The sequence below is a fragment of the Macrobrachium nipponense genome, chromosome 34, assembly GCF_015104395.2.
Source record: "Macrobrachium nipponense isolate FS-2020 chromosome 34, ASM1510439v2, whole genome shotgun sequence".
NCBI lineage: Eukaryota > Metazoa > Arthropoda > Malacostraca > Decapoda > Palaemonidae > Macrobrachium > Macrobrachium nipponense.
Genome location: NC_061095.1, coordinates 24,865,098 through 24,883,220, shown reverse-complemented (window position 1 = coordinate 24,883,220; position 18,123 = coordinate 24,865,098). Strand labels below are relative to the sequence as shown.

At 36.3% G+C, this 18,123-nt stretch overlaps 1 protein-coding gene across 6 annotated transcripts in view; it reads right to left on the bottom strand.

Moving 5' to 3' along the window:
• Positions 1 to 3,208: 3,208 nt before the first annotated feature.
• Positions 3,209 to 18,123, bottom strand: part of LOC135207971 (E3 ubiquitin-protein ligase UBR4-like) — an 84,073-nt gene continuing 69,158 nt past the window's right edge. For 5 of the 6 annotated variants that reach the window (XM_064240002.1, XM_064240004.1, XM_064240005.1 and 2 more), the window contains exons 48-61: positions 17,293 to 17,633; positions 16,975 to 17,142; positions 16,136 to 16,294; positions 15,883 to 16,020; positions 15,586 to 15,760; positions 9,967 to 14,889; positions 9,688 to 9,845; positions 8,910 to 9,077; positions 8,511 to 8,689; positions 7,760 to 7,921; positions 7,052 to 7,210; positions 6,422 to 6,746; positions 6,006 to 6,159; positions 3,209 to 3,889 (exon numbers count right to left, since the gene is read on the bottom strand). In XM_064240002.1, the coding sequence (XP_064096072.1) occupies positions 3,825 to 3,889; positions 6,006 to 6,159; positions 6,422 to 6,746; positions 7,052 to 7,210; positions 7,760 to 7,921; positions 8,511 to 8,689; positions 8,910 to 9,077; positions 9,688 to 9,845; positions 9,967 to 14,889; positions 15,586 to 15,760; positions 15,883 to 16,020; positions 16,136 to 16,294; positions 16,975 to 17,142; positions 17,293 to 17,633 (7,274 nt within the window). In that variant the 3' untranslated portion in view covers positions 3,209 to 3,824. The remainder of the gene's footprint in view (positions 3,890 to 6,005; positions 6,160 to 6,421; positions 6,747 to 7,051; positions 7,211 to 7,759; positions 7,922 to 8,510; positions 8,690 to 8,909; positions 9,078 to 9,687; positions 9,846 to 9,966; positions 14,890 to 15,585; positions 15,761 to 15,882; positions 16,021 to 16,135; positions 16,295 to 16,974; positions 17,143 to 17,292; positions 17,634 to 18,123) is intronic. The other variant, XM_064240006.1, reaches the window with a different exon arrangement.

The following is an 18,123-nucleotide window of genomic DNA, read 5'->3' as shown; positions in this document are numbered from 1 at the left end:
CAATTGCAATTTTAATTATCATCTATACTTCACTACACCTGTCGCTTCCTCCTCCAGCCATTTACAGTTATTAATCCTTCTTTCTACCTCTTATACCCACAATCCCTCGCTTCTGCGCCTATGACACCATCATAGAGCTGTACGAATTCCTCACCATCTCCATTCACCCCCGTACCTTTAATCATCCATTATCTTCCTATATATTCTTCTCACTTCTTATCAATTACATTTACATCAACATTTCATCCCTGCCTCTCCTACTTGCATGCATCTTAACTTCTGCTTCAACCAAGTAATGATCAGATATATATATATATATATATATATATATATATATATATATATCTATATATATATATATATATATATATATATATATATATATATATATCTATATATATATATATACATATATATATATTATATATATATAATAAAATATATATATATATATATATATATATATATATATATATATATATATATATTCATTTATTACATGATATGGCATAAGAAAGTGGTTATAAGCCTTGGTCACGAAAGGAAAGGCAAATGATGGATAATTAACGATGATTTGATCTCAATCCCCTTTACAGATGTATGACGTTCAAGCTATTATGGAACTATTAATTATTACTTTCCCCATTCATAATCTATACTTTACTTCACTGCTGAATTATCTCTTAAGCTAGCTTTCCTTCTTCCTCTTCTAATATCAATATTATAATTATTAATAACTGATTAATAATGATGAGACATGATAGGTGAGAACTGGAACAAGGATTATTAACTTTGGGAAATGACCAAATGTTATAAAAAAAATTGATGTCCATGCAAACACCAATGAAAGTCAGGAAAATAAAAAATTAACGGCGCATAGTTCTCTAAATTGATACTAGTCTTAATGGTATCAGCATCTATATATCAGTACCAGGAAGTATCACTAACTAATCCACGCAATGCAGGAAAGAAGGATGATGATATCCCCGAGTCCTTGATAATGAGTGTGAGGCAAAGATACATAGTACATGCCAGTTAATTGCTGTGGTCTGTGGGAATGTTTTCAATGAAAATTAACATTTGAATACATCAAATAATAATGTGTAATTTTTTAATACAGATAACTCCAAGTTGTATCATAGGCTTTTTGTATGTAAATGTAAATAGCTATTTTTATTTGCTTGCATTCAAATCCTCTTTGGATGTGATCTTCCAGATGGAATAGTATGTATCTATAAATCTATTATTGTGTAATTCAAACTGGTTAGGCTTAAATATCTTTATTTTTACATATGTTTCATATGAGTTGTGTATTCGCCAATTTCTCTTACATAAGCAACTTGTTACGGGAATTCGTCTGTAGTTGTTTACATTATTATGGTCTTTCCCTGGTTTGGGTATGAGAATCATGGGATTAGGCCATTCTTCAAGAAACAAATGTCTGAGCCACATGTGATTATAAAATCTTGGTAAGTAAGATGAAGCTCATGAAGTGGAAAATAATATTTAGGGCAAAGTCTCAGTGCTGGGATCTATGAGGTCATTCAACACTGAAAGGGAAACCGAGCGAAAAATGGCCTACAAGCTGTAACAGGAGGGAAACCTCGCAGTTGCACTGTGAAGTAGGAAGGAAGAGTAATATAAATGGAGGTAAAGTAAAATTAACGAAAAGAGTTGTAGCTATGGGACGAAGGGACTTTGCAGACATTAGGTAATGCCTACAATGCACCATGCATAATAATGACTGAGAGGTCTGGAAAAACTAACCCCTATTAATAATAATAAAATTGCCAACTATTAAAAAAGACCTTGGAGATTACTTGCTTATACTTGTCAATTGTTGAGATTATAATTTTTGTTTGGTAATACAAGCTGCAGGTGGTGTAAGTATTGCGTGTACCTTGATTGCTAAAAACATGTAAACTTGCATATTAACCAAAATTATTTTTTCATAAATGATTTTATTGTACATACAGTTGCCTTCTCTTTATTGTAATTTTGTTGGTGGTAATATATGCCTATTAATGGTACTTAGTCTGTTTAGATTGTAAACATAATGCTAAGGATTCAGCGACTTCAAGGATATGCTGTACTCCAACAAGGTGTAATGTGGTAGTTTTGATAGTGAAGTCACTGTCTCGTCCTCAAGTATTACCCTTTCCATGGTCTATCCAGAGCTCCTTGGTGATCAGACTAATGTCAAAGAATTCTCTTTTAACTGGTCTTGTTGCCGGGTATTGTCGTAATGATAAACACCATAAGTGATAGAGTATAAATGGACTTAGGATAAGAGGGCACTTTCTCTTATCCTCAATAAATGCTAATACCCAGTTTACCTACAACAAAAATCGCAAGAGGTCGTGGTTATGCACATACACACCGTCATATTGTTTATATACAACCAAAATCAGAACAAGCCGCCATGCCTTTTTTGCCCGAAGAGGAATGGTGGTTTGGTCGGCTTTTGGTCATATGTAAACAATATGACAGTGTGAACGAGCATAATCAATTCTTGCAGTTTTTGACACTGGGACAACTGGGTATTAAATTCCTCATTAACAATATACAGAATATGCTTCTCAAATTGGGATCCATCTAAGTCCTGGCACAATGTGGTACTTACTATCTGCCCTTCCTAACATTATTAACTTTGGGAGAAACCTGACAAGAAGATTTTAGCCAAAGGTTAATAATGTGAGGCCAACCAATTAGCATATAAGCAAAATTCCACCCAATTGTGCTCACTTGATCCAATCCAAAGATATTCTGCTAACAAATGTAACCATCAAGCAAGAATTTTATGAAAACAGGCAATATATTTAGGTAACCTTTTCATGATGAAACACAGTTTGAAGAAATTGGTTCAGAGTTGATTTTTCCAAAGATAAATCTTAAATTTGACAAAATTTCAGCAAACAGTATATCTCAAGGTCATCTAACTATATTCCAAGTCTCGACACATTCACTCAAAAATTATGTGAAACTTGGCAGAAATATTCACATGGTGAATTTTGACAAGATTAACTCTGGATCTGGAAGATATCAATTTAGAGTTGGCATAATTTCCAAGGCAACAAATCTCCAACTCAGAACCAATATCTCCACAAAAGTTATATTCTTGTCACCTAATGAATAAACCTGTCATGTTTCATTGCATGATACTATTTTTTTTATATAGCCAGATAACATAGGATATGGAAACAGAATAAAAGTTTGTGCAATGTTTAATCAATTACAGAGCATGAAGCATTAAACAAATTACACCTGGATTTTAAAGTAATAAAACAAATCATAAACTTAAGCAACAATACCATATACCTGTATAGTATAAATAGTAGTTATGACAAATATAAATAGTAATTACTTAGCAACAACATTTAAACGTTTTGACTTGATATGATTACAAAATACAATGTTGACTACAGCACAGCCACAAAGACTGGATCCCTGTGAAGAGAAATTTACTAATATCTTGATGCAGTGGATTCTAAAGGCAGAATTGCATGAAGAATACTTTTAAGGCTTTACTATACTGAAAACCAAGATTCAAGGAAGCTGTTCCTAAAAATTGCTACAAATTGGATTAGTATAGGTTAGAAGGAATTCAAAAACTCGGAACCTTTGAAAGGGAAATTTTTCATGTAAACTGCTACATAATATTACACATTCTAAATGAATGACACGAGAAAACAAAATTACACATATGTGTGAGCTAATAAGTTTATATCCCAAAGGACTAGTACATGAACTAAATAAATTCCTTTTCTCAGGTAGGTTATTGACCTGTCGCATCAAACTTGAATTTCCGTAATCACTGAGCAGAATTAAGGCAAACTTTGCAATAACTCTGTCAAGAAATCATCTGGGTTTTCAATTTCTCCTAGGAGACCTGGAAAAGAATGAAGAAGTATCTTTAAAGGACAAGTAAAATTATTCCTTAAGGGAAAAAAGGCTCGAGGAGAGGAAAACCAATCTTATTTGAAATATAACATTATATACAACCACTACAATCTGAATATTATTACCATCATTGCAATAATGATACTGTTATGTTAAAATACACAAAAACTGGCATTAAGAGATCAAAACCTTATTTTTACTCCTTTGCCTGAGAACTATATAAAGCCTAATGATTTTGGATTATTATTTTATCATTTGCACAAGAGCAAACTGCCAATGCCAGTTTGAATGGACTATTTTTATCATGAAGATTACTTAGTCCACTAAGCTAAATCCCGTTTTCATAGGAAATGACTAAGAAAAATTCTAGAATGTTACTCTAAGAAAAATTCTAGAACGTGGTGCATAAACTGTAACAAAAAAGTTGCAGTTGAATAACAAAGTGGGAAGCAAACATGCAAAATCAATGAAAGTATAGGAAACCACTTAAAGATTGACTGATTTGAAATTATCTGTCATCATACCTTCACAGGTCATTGATACCAATATCAACACTATCAATTAAAAATTTCAATTATGCAAATTAACTATGCAGTCCCCGGTTATCAGCGATCCAGTTAGTTTTATGGCTCTTGTCTAGCGCCATAAAATCGGCGATTTATGGCTGTTTCAGTTATCGGCGCCGTAAGATGCTGATAATAGTTATGGTGCCATAACATACCTAACAGAGGCACCTTAAACCAAATCTCGGTGGCATAAGCCCCATAAATTGCAGTTTCGGTTAATGGCGGTATTCACTTATCAGCACCCTGCCGAGAACAGAACTGCCGCTGATAACTGGGGACTGCCTAAAGAGCGTTATCACCTTTTTGGTCTCAGACTATAAAAGCAGGCATCATGCAGGAATAGCAAAAAATTATTGCAATTAATACACCCTTTTTCTGACATCTGGAATTCCAAGTAGTTTCTCACAAGTGTATAAAGATGTAGGATAGTGAAGGTAAGCTAATCAAAGGAAATTAAGCCACTAAAGGTCATAAGTCCTTGTACATACATTTCCATAGGAGCAATTTTACTTTCTCCTTTCTTGTCTTTCTGTAAACTTTAATATTATTGGGAATAAAACAGTAGTACTATGTTTAAACATGACTTTCAAAGTGTTATAACGGGCAATCTAAATATTTTGTCTTTTTCTGCAAAATGTATTTATGTGACCATGAACTCTAAATTCTATTGCTCTTAGTTGGTGACAGTACCATTATTACACTTCCTTTACCCAACTGGGCTATCTAAAGTTCACCTCAAGATTAAACTAGTAACTTACAGGGTTCAGGAATGTCAGTTTAAATTATCACCATGTCTAGTTAACAATTTGTCCTAAGTTGCATGCTCCCTGATCCCAAACTTGACAGATAAAAAGAGACCACTAGCTGGCAATGAGCCATGTTTTACCTGGAGGTATATTTCCCAAAGTCAGCAACTGTGCCATGGTGATGTCACATTGTCTGGGGGTACTTGGGCCAATTTCTAAATTTTCCATGATTAATATGAGCTGCTTGAAAAACTTTTCAACCACCTCAATTCTCTATCAATGGCCATAGTAAGAAATGTCTTGATGTTCATTGCCTTCCCCATTACAAGAATAGAATTACTACACCCACTAATCATCTTGGAGGCCAAACTAGACAGAATGCCAAGAGTCCTATCATCAGAACCAGAAAACCCATCTAATTTATGAAATAGTCCAGGTCTTGCATACCAATATGAAAGGTACACTTGTGTGACTGACGAAACCACCACAGCTCCCACAGCTGCCTCCATGAATAAACTCAAACTATAGCACTGGTATTGCTTCTAAACAGTCAAAACAGTGAAAAGGAGACAATGAAAAATGAAGTAGGATGCTATAATAAAATTATACTTTGAGGTGGAAGGAAATATACAATAGTATGGGAGAAAGATAGTGGGTTTAAAAGCAATGCAAACAGAAATCAAATAAGCAATGTCAAGAAATTTTAATGTCATCTCTTAAGAGAGCAACATAAGCACTAAGTAGGCAATAGCCACTCACAAGAATGCAGTGTAAAAGACGGTATTTTACTCACCTACAACATCACAGAATTCCATGAAAGATGATATTGGAAGAAGTTCTTCTTGGTAATTTGTTAAAAGTTTTGAAGATGCCTCAACTAACACTTGGTCATTATGTCTGATGAATTCTGCCACAGTTGAACTCCATTCACCTTCTGAACTGGTTTTCTGAAAAATACAATACTACAATGAAATGTACCGCTTTCACATGCCTTATGTAGTTCTATAATAATGAGTAATGCTTCTTTATTCAATCGTTCTCATTTGTGATATGAAAATAATTTTACATCTTCATCAGGATGAACGAGTTTTAAACTTGTAATTTACATAATCCTCATATGGAAAAAACATTAAATTTCTACATGTATTCTATATAAAAAAAAAGCACACAATTTTACATGACTTAATTATTAACTTCAACTTTACATACTTTAAAGAAAGTGTTGTATATTCCATCAACAAGAGCCCAGAATATTGCAGCATGTTTGTACACAGCCCAGTCTTTGGTTGCTTTGTCAGTAATCTTATTTCCAGGAGGAGGATGAGGAGCCACAGTGCGGGCATGAGCAACGACCAAAAGACGCTGAAGATAAGACACTTTCATGGATGTCCATTTTGATGGGGAATATACTGCTAGTGCCAATACACCCATATAGAAGACCCCTTCTGCTTCATATGCTACCTCAACCCATCTTTCTCTACCAGCTTCCAAGAATGTTGTAAGTTTCTTCTCTTCCCTACTTCCAGCACGTGTACTGTGTGGAAAAAATAATTCTTTGTTAGTAATATAATATAATTCTCACTATAAAAATTAACCTTATATAGGAAGAATCACAAGCATATGACAATTTACTAAGTCAAAGTTTACAATCAAATTTTATTGTGTTATAATTACAAATATATGTGAAATATGTTTGTATGATAATTAAATTTACAAATGATACCTACATAACAGTATAAGTATCATTCCACATGTATAAAAATCAGCATCAATTATATTCATAGTAGCAAAAGATTAAAATATTGAAACTGAATTTCAGATGAAAGGAATTATACTGACGTGTTTATCACATAAAGAGCCATGTGCAAGATATAAGGAATCAGATTCATGTTAGACTGCCGTCCACCACCGCCTGTGTCATCGCTGAAGGATTTCTCATTTGCAAACCTCAGAAGTAATAACTTCAAGTCATGTAATGTTGAGGAGTAACTGATATCTCTGAAATTTACAAAAGAAAATGAAAAAGGGTTGTTATAACATTTGCAATGCCAATACTTCCGTACTTAAATATCATTAATAATTAAAATTAAAACAATAAAAAAATGACATGTACTGATCTGCAAAACTGAAGAAAACTTGAAAAATGGGCAAGATCTTTAAATAGAAACATATTTTAAAACCTGACAGTCAATAATAGTGCATTAGTATCTGATATATGTATATATGAAATGCTTGCAAAATGTCAACCAATAGATTATACTGACCACTACAGAATTAGCAGGATAATGATTAATGACATTTAATACAGGAAAGATCTGAGCATAACTTTTTCAGCTGATTTCCCTTGCCTCCTCCACACAGTAAGTCTGAACATTCATACTATAGTAATCCTTTTCACATTTTCCAGATACAACACTTAAGGTAATTTTAGCACATAATAATTGGTTAAAAATGAACATGAAATTTCAAATTGTGACACCATCATTATCTGCTGGAAAAGTAAACCAAACTCATTTCTGTAATTCAATGTTAAAAGATCTAACAAACCTGTGGGTGGTACATTCTTGAAGGTATGTGTTATGACGTGCCAGGCATGATGCAAAAGCAGACTCTGGAACCTGAGGGCCCCATAAAGGCAATAGACCATTGGCTCGGGTATTTGCATTGTGAAGTGCTGCGCACTCCCATTCTTCACGTGGCCTAGATAACCTGTTGTTGTTAATCAAGATATAAAGTTTTCATAATAAAACTAATATTGTAATACTTACCTGAACACCTGAATTAGCCCTGGTCATTCAGGTGTTCAGGGAGTGTATTGCAATATTAAAATTACTAATGATATACTGAACTTAAAACTTCAAATTCATGAAAAACCAAAATCAAACAAGTTATTTATAAAGTAATTCACCCTATAATTTTTCTAGTAGAATGAATTTTTTCATGTTCATAAAACATTAACCTTTGAGAGTTTTCATCTATAAAACAAGTCAACCCAATCAGAATATTGAAGATTTACATACCCTTTCACATACTTTGTCTAAATCACCAACAAATTTTCAAATGAAATTCTTATACAAACTTCAAGGAACAACTTACAGTAATTCAATCTTAAAAAACTACCCTGTCCTGATTGAACACTTAAAAAAAAGTGCAATCTACAGAACAGCTTTAAAAACAGTCTAGTACACTGTACCAGTTGTATCTAATAAAAGCAAGCTCCCTAAAATAACATGTTTAAACAAAAATTTATACTGTTCACATGCTATTATATGACTCCAAATTATTAAAATGCTCATACCTAACAGCAGCAAGGTGACAATCCACATGTACCACATTAAAATGTGATACAGTGCAATAACCTAAGGTCTTGTGAGGTTTGTTTTCAAATTCATCCACTACACAACGTTTACTGAATGTATACACAGCCAACACTTTCTGAGGTTGACAACGATATCCTTCAAGGCATATAGCACAAACCTGCAGAAGAAAAAATTTGTCAAGAATATTAAAGGAGTATGATTCACTGACATATATCAATTTAACCAATTATGTTTACATTTTTAAATAACTATTACAAGCAATATCCCACATTAAGGTTCCATGACAAAAAAGAAATAGAAAAAAACCCCATAAAAATTCTTACTTTCTAGTATCCATGTAATTCAGTCTTATTATATAACCACAAACTTTTACTCACCAATCCAGATTCCTCTGCTATTTCTCCCATCTGAGATAATAATGTTGACTGAGATGTAATCTGTTCTTTATCATTAGCCCTGAGACCTAAGCGATTCAGCTCCTTTTTACGAGTTTCCATGGCAAGCCTCTTTTTCTCCTGCCTGGTTTGGCGCCGCACTTCTTGAATCTGTTGAATGAATATCGGAAAACAAATTGATAACACTTCTTTTAATAAAAACCATTTCATCTAAATTTATGTGAAATGCACTACTTTCAGTACATAGCTAAAATGATCATGTTTATTCTTTAGTGTCTACACAATTCTACTCATTCCCAATTTTTATTTTTTTTACATTTTTTTTTAAGTGTTTCAATAAAAATAAAGACGTTAAAAAATACCGCCTACTTAGATTGAAATTATTATTTTGTTGTAAAGGGTCCACAATAATACAAAGTGTTAAGAGTCCGTGTATAATTTTTAAGCCTTTACAGAAAGCTTTGGAACCTTTTTAACACTTTGTATTATTGTGGACACTTTACATTATAGTATATAGTCTCGCGATAGTTTTTCCCCTACTATTATTATTATTAATATTATTTATTATTATTACTATTAGTACGTACTTAACTTAATGAGATCACCAAGACACATTACTACTTTCATGGGACTTGCCTACAGGATTTGTTTATAATAAAAAAATGGAGATATGATTCAAAAGCTAGATGACAAGGACATTGTAAGTGGCATCTTACTACAGAGATGCATTGTTACAATTCATATACTTTTGATCTATTACCTGGGATGCAATGTTTGGATCATCTCTCAGAGCTTCAAGTAGATTTTCAGCTACAGAGCCTACATGTTCATCAGAGGATATCTGTTCTAGGCGATGGATTGCTGGGATGCATGTCGATCCAAAGGCCTGCTGTGTTCCCTTATGTTTGGTTGCTAGCCCTAATGACAGAAAAACAATTTAAAAATCCTGTCACCAAAAATTCAAAATATTGTAAATTAAAATCAAATTATTTCATACTTGGTATTACAGGCATCTGAACAGACATTTGAAAAGACCCACCTGTTAAGAGCCTCAAAATGTATTTGAGAGATGGTCGACTTAAGAACTCTTTCCACTCGTCGTTACACACAACCACTAACTTGTTGCTTACAGGTATGTGTGTTTCAATATATGTTAATGCTTCCTTTACTATGTTTGCACGAACAATCATATCTTTCAGTTGATTACCATTCTCATTTCGTTCGATACCATCACAGAAAACACAGAATGACTCCATTTTAGCCGCATCTTCTTGAGTGTGTTCTGCATCAAACTTCTCAAAGTCCAATACTGGGCGGAAGTGCCCTACTAAGAGTTCCATTTTCTCTTTGTGACAGAAGACCAGGAAAGGTAACACACGTAGCAATCGCTGGCGAACTTGTGCATTAGTGCGGGATATCGTAGCAACATAATTCAGAAGAAGGTGAATGTCTTCAAGAGTTCCACAAGTTTCCACAAATTCTGTGTAAGATGCAGCTGGCATAGAAGAGCCTTCAACTAACACAGCTTCCAAGACTTGCAACAGCTGTTCAGTAAGAGAGGCTCCCCCTGGAGGACCAGCAACAACTTCTGGTTCTGCCGCTAGGCACTGTTTTAACGTGTATAACAAGGTAGAAATAGCATTAAGGGATGGAACCATGAGGCGTTCTCTATTGACACGCACTTTAACACAGTACTGGAAGAGTTTAAGCAACACTGTAACTAATGCTCGTGCATAGGAAAGATCACTTATTCTTTGCAAACATTCCAGCATCACCTCTAATCCTCCACACTGACACATTACTCCAGCCATTCGGTATACTTGTTCATTATCCACATTTTCTTCTTTCTTCTTGTCTAGTGTTTCCACAAACTCTTCAGTAGCATCACCAAGGAGACCTCTCATGCGATAAACAATTCTCATGGCATCACTTTCACTGTTCTCAGCCAACCACACTTTCTTGTAAACTTCTTTAACAGGAAGATCAAGGGAGATGATCTTATTGCAAACTAACAACTCCATGCCATTATCATCCTCCAGAAGGGCAACTAGCTCACAATCTTGACATATCTTGTTTTTGACATCTCTCATTAATGGTCCAAGACCTTGATCCATGCTGCTGTAAGGATTACCAACCATACGTCCCTGCAAGAAGTCCTCTTGCTGTGGATCTTTTTCAAGTGTAAGAAGAAACTCCCCAACGTCATTTTCTTCTGGGTAAATGATCGAGCATAACCTCTCATATATGAAGACTGGAGTACGAAGGTCATCAGGTGGGTATTGCTTTAAGGTTTCTACACAAACAGCCATGAACTCCTTTGTTTCAGCCTCTGTTCCAGAAGTCATATCTTCAAGTAACTCTAAAAATTTATCTTGTGTGTCATCAATAAGCTTGGTTCGCTGAACAACAAGTTTCCGTAGAGAGAGGTAACCACTAAGGACTGTGCCTACAAGACGTCCTTTGTACACACTCTTTATAGCATCTACATCAATAAACTGAGACAAAAGTTCTGTCAGCACTTTCAAAGCATAACCCTGACTGAGGTCTGTTGTAAGGGTAGTCTCTTCCAAAGTAGTAAGTAACTGGATTTCTGCAGTAATTAGACTAGCAATAGTGGGCAATACACCCTTCAGAGCCAAGTAGTATTTCCAATGAGAGCCCAAAATCAAACTTTGATAAAGAGTGACGAATTCCCCAGCACTTTCTCCAGCCTTTCCAATTTCTGGAAGGAAGGTGGTCAACATGTCCAAAATCTCTCGCTTTCTGTGTACTGAGGTACACAGAGATTCCACCATCTGAGCCGTAACCTGACGTGCCATACGAGACGATGGATTGAAAAGGACCCGTCGTAACCAAGATGAATCCTGCATCTTCAAGTCATATTGTCGTCTGATAGTATGGGCCAACCAGCGACAACCATACTTCTCTATCAGGTAACGTTCATGAACTTCATCCTTCTTCATTTTGCTGACAGCCAATTCCTGAGACTTTTTGGCAGAACGCTTTTTCCATGCATCATATGAATGATCATTATCACCACTAAGCCACTTGCTAACATCAACTCCAACTTTGGAACCACCTTGATACGAAGCCATTAAATCTGTTGCAGACACAGCTGGAGTGGAAGCAGCTGCATTAACAGCTACTGCTGCAGCACTGGTTGGTGTCTTCTCTCTACTCTTTCTTGGTGGTGGTGGAGTAGGCGGTCTCATAACACCTTGAAGAATACGTAAACAAGGAAGTGTAATGTGTTCCATAACTGTTGGAGAAGCATTTGAGCCTCCAGCCATTAAGAACAATTGAACAACACACCTTAATCTATATTCCCAACACGAATCTTCTTTCTGGGCTGATGCCGCTAGTAACCCCATCTCATGTCTAACAGCAGCTGCCAAGTCAGGTGATGTAACATAAGAACTCAGAGCCATACTTATTTTTTCCATAATCAGACGATTAAGTTCCTGAGTAGCAGAAAGATCATCTTTAGTAAGCAAGCACAATAGTTGTCTAACTTCACTTCGAACCTGGACAGTACCACGTCGAAGATTATACTCCAGAAGATCATTAATCAAACCATGCTGACAAAGAGAAGCCCTTAGAGTGGGATTGGTAGCTAGGGCTCGCAGCAGAGTGATACAATGTTCCGTTGCTGATGCAGCACAGCCATAACAACGACCAGGAGTGGTTGGGATTTCATCACTGTTGGTGTGAACAATATTTCCACGACTCATTGGTGATATTACACTTTTCTTTCCGCCTTCCTTCTGAGACCTATCAAAGGTGACTAATTCCCGCCTTGATGCCTGAACACGCTGAATAACTTTGGATAAGTCATCAAAAGCATTCTTACAATCACCACAATATTTCTGGGCAAGCTGTTGAATTGCCCTGTTAACCTGAGTTCCCCCTGAAGTACCTTCCTCTGCACTTCTTGCAGCTCCCTGTTCACTGATACGAACTAACAGTAACTCTAAGGTTGGCTTATATGCTTGTAACTGTTTGTATGATCTGTCGGCTTTTTCAAGCAATGTATTGATGTTAAGGACAGCCTTTTTCCTGTCATCTTCATTTTCTATAGGATCCACTGCACAGCATGGACGACATTGTAGGGTGTAGTCAAACTTGGCATATTTGCAATATCCACAGGCATTACAGAGGAATGGATCTTTCTCATCATAGTTAATAGCTCTACACTTGTGGCACTGATAAACATTTTCTCCACAATTTGCACAAACACCAGGTGATGCTGGAACAGCTGCAGAACATCTTGGACATTGAAGGGTTTCAGTGGAGGCTTGAAGATTTTCATAAAAGTCAGTGTACTCAAACATGAGATTGCAAGCAATAATGGGTAGTGGGAAATCTATTTTCACTTCAATCTGCCCAGCAGATAGTGTTACTTTTTTGGCTCTGTGCCACATTGCAGGCTTATTCTTCAACTCAACAACAGCTTGCACTGAGCGATTGTTATAAAATACATTGAGAGTACGTACCATTTTAGTGCGCTTCAGGTCAGCGATTCTTAGAGTTAACCGGCTGATCATGTGACTCCCAACTAACTTTACTAACTGTGTAGTGGTTGTAAATCGGGAATCTACTTTGACTGTAGATAATTTAACACTAGTGAAAGGAACTTCTGGATTATTACACACAAGACAAGGTTCAGACTCTAAATAATAGCCATCAAATTCAACTAATGATGCCAAAGAGTTGTACAAATTAGCATTAGGATGATTTGCTAATAACTGTGATTGAGTGCGAAGAACAGTAACAGCACGATTAATGTACTCTATGACCTTCTTCTCACACTGTTGTGTTTTGAGAGAGAAATAGCCTAAAAGATCTACAAATTGTGCAGCTTTTCGTCCGTATGCCGGGAGGTGGGGCCACAATGACCACATGAGTGTCAAAAGGGCATCTTGATCTCTTGATGGGGAATGTCTGTACAAAGCTAGGATAAGTGAATGGGCCTGCCAACGCACTCCAGTTGAATTAGACTCCAACAAGAAAGTTCGAACAAACTGGCTGATTCGATTCCGATCCAAATATCTGTTGATCTGGGCTACCAATGCAGCACAATGAGCCTCCTCACCTCGACTCTCACCTTCACTGTCTTCGCTTGATGCTCTCTTGGTGCTTCCTGAACCTTTAGAAGAACTTTCAGTATTTTTGGATGTGGGGCACAGAGCAGCCTGCAGTAACTGTAGGACTGTGGGGGCAACTCCTTCCTCTAAAAGACAAGAAACTTCCATTAAAAATCCTAGGACACTTTCATCCTTTAAGCAGTACTTTTGCCAGTTGGGTGTACGTGATGATGCAACGTCCACACATGACTTGAGATGTTCTATCAACTGTATCAGAGAATCATAGGGTAAAGCAATGGGGACAACAGCTGCAGCTCCTGAAAAGCTGAATCCACCCTGAGCACATAGAACTTTCACATCTTTTATGTGATAGTCAAGGGCATGCATGTCTCTCATTTGACGGTAGCGGTCTTTATGACCACAGATGAAGAGAAGCAGTTTCCTAACTTGACGTCTAACTACAGGAGTCTGCTGTGTCATCATGTACTCACAAAGGTAGTGAGACCAAGCTGGCTCAAACTGCCCACCTTCACCTAGTTTTTTCATCTGGTATGGTAAACGAAGAATCATCTCTGTCAGTAAATGTGGGAATGCAGCAAAGACATCATGGGCATGACCCTTAACATACTGCCTCAAGAAAAATGGTGACATATCTGGAGGCAATGATAATGGACGTGGTTTCAGTAACCCTGCACCTATGACTGTGCCTCCTTGTTCTTTTGAAGCAGCACGCCAGTAATCTAACAATGCTTTAAGAAGAGAAAGGCAATGATCCATGGCTCCAGACCGAACAAGACAACTAGCAGTTGCCTGTGGAATGACGCTGGAGCTATCTCCACTCGGCCGAGCTCCAGATTTGCTACGAGACATCATGACACCTGCAAGAGACAAGAGTAAAAAAAAAATCATCAAAAAGAATTTTTCAATCTGTAGTAGTTTCTGCCAAAAAGTAAATTATTTCTGGCTCAATAAACACAAATCTAGTAAATTGGAGGTGTTTGAATCAATTACAATATACCATAAAACTTTTAGAGAAACAACTAACTGAAAAAATATACTTTTTTATTATACTGCCATTCATTTAATAATAGGTTTGGGATAGGAGAAGCAATTACTGACAGGAATAGTTATATGCGACTTGGTTATAGACCCTGCATCTTTTGTTGCTTTATCACCATCCTAATATTATTTTTGGCCATATATGGAAGGATGAAGCACACTAACTTTTACACCAGCTGCATATAATTCATGGAATGCAAACCTAATTTACAGTGCAAAAGAATTTTAAGGGCTTCAAGAGCAATTCTAGTCAGGTTTGGATCCTTCAACTTACATGGTGTAGACCTTTGTACACTACATTTTGCTGTCTTAATCATGATGTTCAGGAGTAAACAGTATGTACATTTGTGGAAAACAACAGGGATCAGTTTAACGTCTGCACCTTATGGGAAGTGCAAACAGGAGGGAGGTCTAGTTTTGGAGATAATGCTTAGTAACATACAGAAACTTTCCAGCAATAAAAGTAAAATGAATTATATTAACAAGCAATAAATGAAATATAGGACCAAACTTACTTAGAAGTCTCATAACCACCAACTGAACTTCCTTGCCAGCTGTGCGTTCTGACACAGTTGAAACATCAATACTGCTCATGTTCAACTGAGTAACTAAAGCATCAAGAACAGCATCAAGACTAGTTCGATCTCGAGTATCTGTGCCATCAAGGTCAGATGTTAACATTAGAAGAACCTGAAAAGAAAAGCTTGTTCTATCAGGAACTGTGGCACAAAAGGAGGATCACTATTTTATTATATATCTTGCATCATGTCATATTTCTCTCACCTGTGAATTCACACTGTTTTCTTTCTCACCTGGAAAAATGGTATGGTTGTGACTCCTCCAACAGCTGATAATGAAGGAATTCGCTGGACTAAAGCATCCAAAAGGGCTAAACGAAGTGTGTGTAAACCAACACCACCTTCGGGTAATTCCTCCTCTACCAATTCACCCTAAAAAAACATTTGTAAATGAAGAGTTACAGTTGTTCTAAGTTACATTAGTAGTATTCACGTTCAACACATTAAATAGATTTTCCATAAAAACAAAATTTACACAAGTACTTACTTGCAGATTGGCAGACAGGGCTGATGCACCTTCTCGTAGGGTAGTTGGCCCAGAATCTTGACCTGCATCTCCATAGGCAGAGCTTCTTCCAGATACATTATGTTCTCCTCCCAGACTTTCAACAACTGAGCCTCCTGACTCACTACCAGCACTTCCAGCCTAGAAAAGAAGTGACGTGGTGAGTCTTCTGGCCTTGATCATGGACTTCACTAAACAATGATAACTGGAATAACTTTTAACTTTTAATATACATATATGATCATAGCAACAAACTCTTGGTACCATTAATATGCAGACGGAGAAACACTGCATAAAGAATGTAATCAATAAGACACTTTTGCAAATTAAATGTAAACTAGAGAACCATTCATAACTGTCAGACTGGATATTACCTATTGGTAGTGACTGAACACAGGCAATAATAAAAATGCATCATATTTCTGACATATTCTGAGATATTACACAAAACTCATACACAAATAATAAGGCTAAGCATAGCAAGGTAATAATACTGAGGCAGTTGACAGACTATGGAGTTAAGCCAAATGCTAGTAGTAATTTTCCAACTATTGACAAACCTGCAAAAAAAAAAAATGGTACCAACTTATCTTTATAAAATGTCATTAATAAAACTTTTGAACACAAAGAATAACTGTGGGAAGTTTCCTCCAGAGACAAGGCATTCAAAAAGAGCATTAAAGACAATGAACTGGATGTAAAATTACAAAAATTAGTGCAATTTGTAAGTTTAACAGTTAATTCATCATCAACAAGATATATTCATTGTTTAAACCCACAACTTGAAATACAATATAAAACCTAGCTCATATGGTACATACATGTTCAGCAGGTGAAGCTCTCAAATTTGACCCATCTGTAGCAGCTGTTGAACCATCGCCATCATCATCGTCTGATCCATTTGCTGATGCTGTTGTATCAGAGTAATGGCCATTTTCCTGTCCATCCCCAACCTCACCATCACCACCTTCTTGTTCCTCAACACCATCCTAAAGAAAATAGTTAACTATAATATGTAACACTACAAATAAAAATAATATCAAATGTCCTTATCAACTACTACACAAGTAAATAACACAACACTCATAATGGAGACTACAAAGCTTTCACCTCTGCAATATAGCTTCATATCCTCTCACCTGTTGCACTTCTTGAGCATTAGCTTGCGGCCCACCACCAGGTATACCACCAGCAGCTAGTACCTGAAGGCTTTGTAGAACTTGGCCACTAAGACCTTGAAGACGATGTAATCCTGGGAGACCTCCAACGAGTCCTTGTAGTCCAGGATGTAAGTTGCCCAAATCTGCAGGTGCCTGGCCTTGTTCATCATGTAATGAGAGAGCAATGGCTAACTCAACCATAGCATCATCATCATCAGCAGGCAGATCCAACATACCACCCATCAGAGCTCCCCTCAAGGCTAAGCTTCCTCCACCTCCACCAAGTACTCCAAGACCTTCAAGCCCTTCACCACCACTTCCTGAAATTATAGTTATTGAGGTGTTATCTATAAATCATTGCGCCATTTTTTGGCAAAGGGTCAACCTTGTTACATTAGTTGCAATTATTAACTAATTTTGCGTGGTATGGACAAAATGTATTTCTCTCTTAACAATATATAAAACCACATGGTCACAGAAGAGATAAGTGGCCCAATAATGTAAATTAACATATTGTAATTCCTTGGTAACTAGCAATCATAAGATATGATTTTTAAAAAAAATTCTCAGGATATGTAGGTAGCCATGTTCATGTGACAGAAACCCTGGTCACCAAAAGTAACTCAAAAGGCTAGAACCATATTTTCTAAGTAATCACAGTCCACTTTCTTCAGACCCTTCAGTAATGTCACAGGTTGGGGGGAACCATAATTCCAATAGGTACTAACCAGAAAGAGACCAGTAGTAGAGGATAGTGCTTATCCATTAGCAGTCACCATGACAAAAATGTTTATATTCAGTCAAGATAAT